The sequence below is a fragment of the Myotis brandtii genome, unplaced genomic scaffold, assembly GCF_000412655.1.
Source record: "Myotis brandtii unplaced genomic scaffold, ASM41265v1 scaffold18, whole genome shotgun sequence".
NCBI lineage: Eukaryota > Metazoa > Chordata > Mammalia > Chiroptera > Vespertilionidae > Myotis > Myotis brandtii.
In genome coordinates, this window is record NW_005356674.1 from 4,736,051 (window position 1) to 4,746,316 (window position 10,266).

The 10,266-nt window shown below is 50.7% G+C and overlaps 1 protein-coding gene across 1 annotated transcript in view; it reads left to right on the forward strand.

Annotated features, from left to right (window-relative positions):
- Positions 1 to 5,302, forward strand: part of RAB6B (RAB6B, member RAS oncogene family) — a 47,444-nt gene extending 42,142 nt beyond the window's left edge. The window contains exons 7-8 of the mRNA XM_005863560.2: positions 477 to 543; positions 2,724 to 5,302. Of these exons, the coding sequence (XP_005863622.1) occupies positions 477 to 543; positions 2,724 to 2,788 (132 nt within the window). The 3' untranslated portion in view covers positions 2,789 to 5,302. The remainder of the gene's footprint in view (positions 1 to 476; positions 544 to 2,723) is intronic.
- The last annotated feature ends 4,964 nt before the right edge of the window (positions 5,303 to 10,266 follow it).

Consider the following 10,266-nt stretch of genomic DNA (forward strand, 5'->3'; position numbering starts at 1 on the left):
TAAAATTATTTATTTATCTAAGATGCACCTACACTGAATTTATCTGAAAAATAAAAAAGTCGATATTAAGAAAAAAATTGTAAATGGAAGATTATAAGAGAGGGTTTCACGTGCCAGCAAAAGTTACTGGCGTGCCATGTTTGGCACGCGTGCCAGGGGTTGCCCACCCCTGGTCTAAGTCATTATCTGCACTGAGATAGGTCCCTTTCAGACACCATGACCCAAGCTCAGCTCCTCGTCACCCCTGGCCAGCCTGCTGGGTAAGAGGCCTGCTGAGGCCCAACACTGTGAGAGGCACCAGGGGTGGGGGAGAGAGAAGTCAATGCAACCCCTGCCCTCCAGGACACAGTCAGTGGGTCAGACAGGACAGTGAAGCCCAAGGGCAGGGTGAGTAGAGGCAAGAGGGTGGAGACACAGTGGGAGCAGGAGGGAAAGGGGGTGTGGGGGGCTCATGCTGCATCTCCCCCTGTCTCCAGCTCTTTCGACGTGTGGCATCGGCTCTGCCTGGAATGGAGAATGTTCAGGAGAAAAGTAAAGAAGGGAGTATCCTTTTTCCTTGACGAGTGATTGAGAGATGTGCTGGCAAAGCCATTTACCCATCTAGTACTCTTAGTACTTCAGAGCAGTGGATGAGCACGGGCCTTGCCTCCAGCCCAGCTTCCCGCTGATGGATATGGTGTGGGGCTCTGAGCAGGGACGAGGCTGAGCTCCAAGGTCTTTAAGACCCATCCAGCTCGAACCACCTAAGCTGTCACCTCCCAAACAGGGTGGGATACCAGAGGGATGTGCATGGAGTGGTGGGAGGGGCGGGGAGTGAGACATAGTGATGCTGCCCTTATTTACAGTGGACACCGATCTGCTTTTCACGGTGTAAGTAGAGTCGTCACTGCAGGGAGGGTTTCTCTCTTTACACTCACATATGATTTCAACACGGTTCAGCCTACTCCACACGAGGCAGCCCCCCAACAGATGCCTCCTCCCATGTCCTGCCTGCTTCCTCGGCCCAGCCCTGCACAGCCCCCGCGCTCCCCACTGCTCCCAGGACAGGGTCACATGCCATTCACATGGTCCACCCCACACCACAGGCAACACCAGAAGCTGGCATTGAGGTTCAGAGAGATTGTCTGATTTGCCCAATTAGGAAGAAAGTAGTTATTTATTATCTACTAGAGGCCAAGTGCACGAAATTCGTGCACAAGTAGGGTCCCTAGTGGCTGCTGGCTGGGGCCTCCCTTCGTTCCGCGCTGCTTCCTGGTGGTCAGCGCACGTCATAGTGAGCGATCGAACTCCCGGTCGGTCAAACTCCCAAGGGGACACTTTGCATATTAGGCTTTTATATATAGATAGATGTACTTGTTTATTTATACTCTGTTATGTTATGAAAAATGTGTATATAGATATGTTGATATAGATATAGATATAGATATATTGATATAGATACACACACACACACACAAACAAGATAAAAATGTATATGTGTACACACACACACACACACACGAGAAAAGCAGGGCACAGGTAAAATAAAGGTAGGAAAACAAGGACAAGAAAGATGATGTCATACTCAAAATATATGCCATGGCTGAATGGCCAACAAATGGCAAGGAGGGAAACTGATCTTTAGAAGAAGCGTGGCTTTTTCTAGTACAGTCATCCCTCTGTATCTGCAGGGGATTGGTTCTAGGATCCGCCCCCCACCTCCTGGATATCAAGTTCCACGATTGCCCAAGTCCCTTCAATAACATGGCGTAGTATTTGCATATAACCTATGCACATCCTCCCATATACTTTACATCATCTCCAAACTACTTATAATATCTAATGCAATGTAAATGCTATGTGAATAGTTGTTAACTGTATTGCTTAGGAAACAGTGACAAAAAATAATGTACATGTTCAGTTCAGATGCAAGCGTTGTAGTCTTAACTGCACACGTCAGCAACATTTTTTTCCAAATATTTTTTATTCACAATTAGTTGAATCCACCCACAGATGCAGAGCCTGTGGGCACCCAGGGCCGACTGTGCTTAAAGCCAGAAGAATCTCTCCCATAGTCCTTAAACAGGGGCCACGAAAACATCCCTAGGATGCCAGCAACAGCTCCCATAGCAGGCCTTATACCTCCCACCTCTCCCCCCGACCCCAGTGCAGTCCCACAGCCGGCCCCGGCCCCGGAGCCTGGCCAGGAAGAGTCATTCTGTGTGGTGTGGAGGGCCTGGTGCTCAGCTGTGATCGGCCTGGCATGATAGTTTCCAACCTGCTGAGGGCAGAGGGAACAGCCCGTCTCTGCAGTTTGAACCCACTGCTCCGGTAGTTCTGATGGCTGCTTGTCCAGCCTACAGTCCCTGGGCACCGATTAAAGGCTGGAGAGGGGGCTGTGCTCAGGCCCTTCCGCAGGGACGTGGCATCCTCGAGTCTAAGTGACACACACTGACTGGAGAGCTTGAGGGGTCCATGCTGCTGTGGCAGGCTAGGGCGAGGCCCAAGGAGCCCTGTGCTTCCAGATGTGGGATCCAGGCTCTCTACCTCCAGTGCACTTTGGGGTGGGCTAGGAAGGGTGGGAGCTGGGGCCCTGCAGCCTCCCTCCCCAGGCCAAGCAGAGTCAGGTGTTTGTGGAGGGAAAGAGGGGTTGGGCAGGGCGGCCGAGGGGTGCACAGGGAGGGCGTGAGGCCGGGTGGCAGCTTCTCTGTGAGAGTCCTCTTCCTTAGCCCAGCCCCCTGCAGTGATCGACATCAAGCTGGACAAACCCCAGGAGCCCCCAGCCAGCGAAGGCGGCTGCTCCTGCTAATGCAGCCTGACCTGAAGGCTTCCTCCGACACTACTCGCTTGTTGTGTTGCTTCCTATTGGTTAGCTTCCTAAGGGGGGGTGGGAAACGAGCTTATCCAGATGGGAGGATTTTTCTTTTCTCTCTGTCTCTAGGAGTAGGTTGGGGTGGGGAGGGAGGCTGGGCATCAGGGATCACGTCACTCTTAACAGCTGTTACTCAAACAACTATTTTTTGGTTTGGTTGTAATATATTGTACTTTATTAAGATTGCCAAAAACGGTTAAAATTTAAAAAAAAAAATTTAAATCATGTGTATACAACTTTTTGCCAGATAAAAATGTAGTCATTTTTATTTGAAAGATGTGCTTTTTTGTTTTTGTATATTTGTAAACTTACAGAGAACCTTTTCCACACACCTCCTCCTTCCTGTCCTCTTTCAACTGTTCATTGACTCTGCCCTCCTCCCACCCCCCAGCCCAATAAACTAAAACATTAACTGAGCAACCTAATTAGGCTCCAATCCTGGGCCATCCTGCCCTGACCAACCAGGTCCCACCAAACAGGTCCTGCTAGTACCTGGTTAAATCAAACACTGAACAAAACAGCTTCTGAGGAGGCAGCTCTGACCGTGTCCTCCTTCCGTGGCCAGAATGGACACCAGGCATGGCCCGAGCTGACATTAAGGTCTCCTGGACATCAGGGAGCCCGGCCCCAGGCCCCACTGCAGTTATGTCTGTTCTCCCTTCCCCTCCGAGAAGCCTTGAAGGCGGGCAGGGCAGGGCACTTGCCACAGGCACCCTGGTGTTCTCTGTGGCCCGCTCAGTGATTGGCAGAGCAAGAGGTCCCTGGAAGGAAGGACGGGGTGCTGTTGGCAACTGTGGGTCATGTTGATGTGTGGTTGGTTCGTAGACTTGGGGCACTGTGCGTACTTCTGAAAATGTTTTAACCACCCGGCCCAGCGTTCAGCACACATATCTGGGCTGAATCTAAGGGAAGAGCAAAGAGACTCATTGTGTGGCCTCAGGGAGTGTTGTCTGCAGAACCACCACCTTGAAGACCCATGTCCTCAGGTCTCGGTTGCTAATACTGTTGAGTGCTGTTTTGGAAAAGCTGGCTTCTTGATGTGCTTTGCCCCACTGGCGCGGTGCAGTTGGGTGCGCAATCTTTTGCTGATGTCGTTGCCTGAGAGTAGGGCTGCGGTGGGGTCTCTCTGCCCAGACCTTTGCCATTTTTGACTCATTTCTGCGAAGGGCTAAATCTGAGCACCTGTAAAATCTCTGAAGAGAACTCTCTCTTCTCACCAAGTGATGTAACCCACTTGGCCTGTATTCCAAATAGACACAGACTCACCAACCCCGAGCCTGAGAAAAAGCCAGGCAGTGAACAGCAGCTCTGGCCAAAAAACTAAACCCCGCCCTCCAAGCTGGCGCTGACTTCCTCCAGGCTGCTGTTGGGCATGTCCTAGGTGAGCTAAAGGGCCATCTGGGGTGTGAATTCCTCCACAAAGCAGTGCTCAAACAAGTGATTGCAATGAATCTTGGAACTTCTCAGAAACGAATCCAAAATGGCAGCCAGTAAGGGCAGCGAAACCTGGCAGGACCCACTGCTGTTTGTCCAGTGGGCCTGCCACACATGGTCAGCTAAGGAGATGGAGCGTCAGAGCTGGTCTTTAAAGAGAAATTTATCTTCAGGTGGAGAAAAGAAGGAGCAGAATTCCCGCTGAGCTCCTCTTCCTAAAGGCAAAGACCAACGTACGAACGTAATTCCAGTGTCGTGTGTTTAGTTTTTATATGTGTGTACATAATTATATATAGAGATAGACTTGTGTATACACCTTCCACACACATTCCCACAGAGGTACATGTGCTCAGCGTATACTCTTGTTCTTCCTGCTCTCAAGTTGGAACTTGCGTTGTGATAACAGTTTTGAAAATTCAAAAGTACTGCGACGTGTTGAAATAAGAAGTACTTAATATTGTCAAAAAACTTGTGATTGTCTTGCCATCAATAAAATAATTACATAGATGTGTTAAACTACAGGCAAAAATAGCCCACGGGAATATGTGCACCATTTCTCCTTCTATGTACTCATATGCACGGGTGTGCATGCCTCGTGGGCCAGCACCCCCCACCATGGCACACCCCCAAGTGGTGCTCGTTGGAAGAGTGCTTACTTACCTCGTGAGAATTTACAAGAGCCCATGTTACAGCATCCGGCCTGGGTGGCAGCGCGGGCCATTGCTTGTGGCCTCTGGGACAGCCCCCATTTGCAGGGATCTGCCCTGGGTCTCAGTGGAATGAATGTACGGTGGATTTTTATTTTCTTGGTACTAAAGAGTAGCTTTTCTTAAAACATTCCTGTAAAGAAAAAAAGTAGAAACTCAGTTCCTTTCTCATGTGCACACGTGTCCAAGGCACCATGAACTCTGTTCCATCACAGCCTACACACAGGTGGGCAACGGATGGAGCAGGAAGAGACACAGTAAAGACTGTTTGCTTTTTTTTTTTTTAATATATTTTATTGATTTTTTTACAGAGAAGAAGGGAGAGGGATAGAGAGCCAGAAACATCGATGAGAGAGATCGATCAGCTGCCTCCTGCACGCCCCCCACTGGGGATATGCCCGCAACCAAGGTACATGCCCTTGACCGGAATCAAACCCTGGACCCCCGAGTCCGCAGGCCGACGCTCTATCCACTGAGCCAAACCGGTTCGGCAAGACTGTTTGCTTTGACTTGGCCTCCGTGAGCCCCGCCTTTCGTAGCAGGTACACAACACCCCCTCTTTGGAGTCCAGGCTCTCCCCAGCCCTGTGGGCCTCTGAAGGTGAGGGCCGTTGCCCCATCTTGTCCTCCCATCTCGGTGGTGCCATTCCATTCCTGGACCCTCCTTTCTCCCCGCATTTCCTGGCGCCTGTTAGGGCAGCCAGAGCTCTTGCACAGAAGTGCACTGTTCTTTGGCCCTCATGTTCAGCAGGCAGGTGCCATCACTGTCCTCTTGCTTAGAGGTAGGATCTCAACTCAGAGAGTTCAGGCTCAATAATGAAATGACCAGGTTAGGTCTTGGCATCGCCTCGGCATCCCCAGTGACTGACATCTTTGCTGAATCCTGATGGGCTAGCACACGGCAAAGTGGAGGACTCCTTTTGGGAAGTGATCTCAGTTTACCAGTAGTTCAGTCCCTCTCCTCCAAGACTAGCCCTGACTTGGGAGATGAGTGGAGTCATCTTCTTTAGGCCCTCTTTTTTTTTTTTTCCTTTGGGGATGTCAAAGAAAAGCTGTCGGTAAAGTTCCTGTTTCGCAGGCACTGAAAAATTGAGCCTAAGACGGAAAAAGCAGATGCATATTGAAATGTGCACGCGACAGGATTAAAGTGACGGGAGCATCTTGAGGGCTAGAGGTGCCGTTGTGTCGTCCAGGGTGAGCTCGCTTGCTGACTGATATAAGCAAGTTTCTTTTGCCAGAGGCCCCCCTGCTCTCACGGTCACCACTCTCTTCCCATCACTGCTCCCTTCCTGTCAGCATCCTCCAAAATTCTGTAATGTTCCCCGGTCCGAGGAGCGGTGGCCAGGTCAGTTCAAGTGTCTCAGGCAACAGAAACAAGGCTTGCAATGGTGGTAGCTAAGGATGCAGACACATCTTGGTGGCGGCCAGTGCTGGAGCCCTGCCCTCAGGGACCGGATGTGACAACTATGACACCGCTGGCTTCGGTGTCCTGCAGGCAGAGTAGCCTCATTCCTTCACACAGCGAAGGCAGGTGAGGACATCAGAATGTGAGAACAGGCAGCTGAGGACTGTGAGGCGTGTCCGAGCCGCATGAGGGGCAGCTAAGTAGAAGTCTGTCTGTCTGCATCAACCAAGCCGGGTTGTATGCTCACTAGTTTCCAAACTACCTCTTCCCCAAGAATGTGAGGCATTGTCACCCGACTACAGCGGTGTGAGGCAGAGGTCTCAAACCCTTCCTGTTTCACAAGCAGGAAAACCAAGATAGAGAAGGGTGACTTCCTTAGTCACCCCGCAGGTCGGAAGCAGTCAGAACCAAGATGTTTCCATCTCCATCCGTCGCCCACCTGTGTGTACAAACGTGACTGTGTACCTGCACCCAAAGGGCTGCTGTGCATGGATGTTCATCAGACTCTCTACTCTGGTTGGGACGTGAGATTCTCTCCAGTATCTGAGTGAGCCAGGAAAGAATCCACGTACATTTCAGGCTCCTCCATTGCAAAGAAGGGCCAGTCCCCAGCTCCACTCTGATGGTTGTGGGCATCCACAGACTAGGGCACCCTTTGAATTTTTGTTTGAACTGTTTAGGTGTTCCAAAACCTTGGGCTCTCAATGTGTGAACTCCCTGGATGCCAGCCCCGTGTGGGTGATGCTGGCGGCAGTGGGGTTTGGGTGCTTCCTTCCAGCGGGAAGTGTCTATACATCAAAAGCCAGTTCCTATCACGGTGTGCATCAACTCCCCCTCACTTTCCTCACCCACCCCAGGAAGGGACTAGCCATGAGGAACATGGAGGGTGGCATTTCCATCTCTTGCTGGCTCAGCAGGCATAAACGGCCACATTGACTTTACATAAAACTGTGTAAAATGTGGAAGATTCAGCATGTTGATCAAACAATAAACTGTCCTAATTCTCAACACAAAGCTTCTTGTCTAATATTTCTAAGTGGTGCAATCATATATGGGGCAGGGGAGGGGCTCTGGGGAGGGTGTGGTGTGTGAAAAAGTATTTCTTCAAGTGCATGCTCCACAAAGACCCTCCTATATGTCTGTCCACTACCCAAAGCCCTCTGCTTCTTCCTTCCTCCTCCTCACCTGGGCTCTCCACCAGCTCAGAGGGGGCAAAGGTAGGACACACTCACTTCCATAACCTCCATTCTGCCTAAAGGCTGATGGACAGGGAAACTCCAGGCAGAACTGAGACTCAGTGTATGTGTCTTCTGTCTTCCCTGCTCCCCACTGGCCAGGGCTAGGGGTGATCAAGGGTGGGTGCAGGGACTGGATCTCTCTTCCTTCTGATGATTTCCAGGAAGCCATGTAGAGGCAAGAATTTAAGGTGAACCATAATCAACCTTTCAGGGGACACCAAGGTGACACATACCACCTCCGACTTCACCCCACACCTATTACAGGACATTTCTGAGGCCCTTCAGGTCTCAGTCATCTCCAGACTAAAAGACGCCCTGAGGCCAGGAGAGTGGTGGGATCCATCCAAAATCAACGTGAAGGCCGTGGTCAGGCATGGAATTGCCCTGACTTGCAAAGGCCAGGAATCCTGAGGCAAGTTCACCTGGTCTCACTCTTCCAAGTTCAACCTCACCCATTATCTTTCCCCTTTCAAGGTTCTGAAGTTTCTGGAACAACCTCCCATCTGCCACCTTGAAGAAACCATCTCTGATGAGGAGGAACAGGAAATAGATGTCCCTGCCCAATTAGCCTACCTTGTACTGGCTGCCAGATGTAAAATGTGAGGCAGAGGTTTGGGGGGATGTGCACATGCTGGTACGGACTTGATGAAAGGCAGAGTAATGCTGTTCCAAGAATTTGAGGAGAACCGTAAATTCCCCAAGATTACAGTATTCCCGGCAACATGACTTAAGACAGCAAAGGGGGTGCATAATCTGAGAATGGCGTTACACGCAGGACTATCCAAGAACTTTGATAATCCTAATGCTAACCTCTAATTTTTTAAAAGAAGCCTAGCTCAGTTGAAACAAAATGATCTTAAGTCAACACAAGTACCTCAGGATAACAGATCCACAGGGAGACGCTGGAACCCCCGGAGGCACTGAGACACAACCCACAGGAAGAAGTGGCAGCCCTATTGGTGCTGTACGACTGGCCACGCGGTGCTCAGGGACCAGCGGAGCCGGTGGAGGTCACGCTGATGAGATGAGGGAAGAGAGGGGAGCCACACAGAAAGGGCGAGTTGTTTTTCACATCAGAATGGGACTGTATACCTCGAGAAGCAGGAATTGTGCTGCAGTCACTATTCCTAGAGCCTGGCACAGGGCTTGGTGTTTTCTGAATGAACGAATGCCATACAAGGCTCTTGTGAGCAATCAACAATTATAGTTGGAAAGAGAGTAGGATTACAATTACTTTCCTGCACAAAAGCCAGGGTAGTAATCGACTTTAACTATGTGAAGGGTTGAAAGAAGAGCTAAGCATCTTAATATGTTTCAGGTGAGAATGGGCATAAACCAATTGAAGCTTTGACAATTCTGTACTAAACTCGAGTCTTTTTTTAAAAAGCAGCAACACAACATTCTGGCTGAAATGATCTCAAGACAATGGACCATGGCCAAGTGCCTCACGCTCAGCAGGACCACTGGACTCCCAGGAGGCACTGGGACAGAGGCTGTGGGAGAAGGTAAGTGGAAAACCCTAGAGACTCCCCAACAGCATCTGTTGTTGATCAGGAGCCAGGACCCCAGGAAACTGGCAGGCACATGGTATGGAAGGGACCTGGAACCTAATTCCAAGGCCCCAGAACCCTTGCAAAAGGGGCCGGAAAGCAGGGCTAGAATAGAGAACAGCGGGACCGGGGCCTAGACCCCTCGGTCTGTCTGCACGTGGGCTCTGTGCCCCTGGAGGATTCCGTTCCGGAAGCAGGCAGTGATTACCAATGGAGTGCCCAGGGCTTATTCATCGCAGCTGCCCCTGCACAGTGGCTCCTCACTGTGGCCTGCACCTCTCCCGTAGCAGGGAACAGTCATTCCCATGAGGTGGCTGCTGCCCTGGAGGCAGGTGTCAGTACCTCCCCACCCTCCCCACACACACACACAGCAGCTCAGGCACTGCTGTTCCCAAGAAGGTGTTTCAAGCCACAAGTGTCTCATCTATGATGCAGAGTCGTGCCTAGTCTGTCAGTCCCCGTGACCTGACATTCCTCTTGCCACTCTGGCCACACCTGCCTCCCATCTCATGATGGAATAGGTCTACTTTGGCTGAAAGGCTTCACGGCCAGGAGGATACCACCAAGGTAAAGAACACATTTGTCCTCCCACCAAAACCCCTTCCCAACTCCCATGGACCAGTCTCCATGACCTCATCCTGGCCCAACCCACGAGCATGAAAAGACCGTAGTGGAGAAGGAAGCAGAAGAGGGCCCAGGAGGGGTTCTGTACCCCGCTTCTTACTTCATCCTGTTAGAAAAACTAAGCAGGGCTTGTGACCCAAAGGACTTAAAAAACAAACATGCTAAAGGCACACTCCCGGCCAGATCACTCTGAGGATGCTCCCAGGGGCCCCTGTGCCTGTAAAGGGCATGTTAAGTATGTCGATTCCTGAGGCCACACCAGATCTGCTATCACACTGAATGTTTCGGAGCAGGGTCCTCAGGTCGGCTGTTCAACATGCATCACAGAGAATTCTCATGCACACACATCAGAGAATCACTGAGGCAGAACTTGCCTTCTTCAGACCTTTTTTAGGCCTTGAGTAAAATTCACCATTGCTCCCCTTCTGCAATCAGTTTTGGGGTTATGCTTCCTCCAA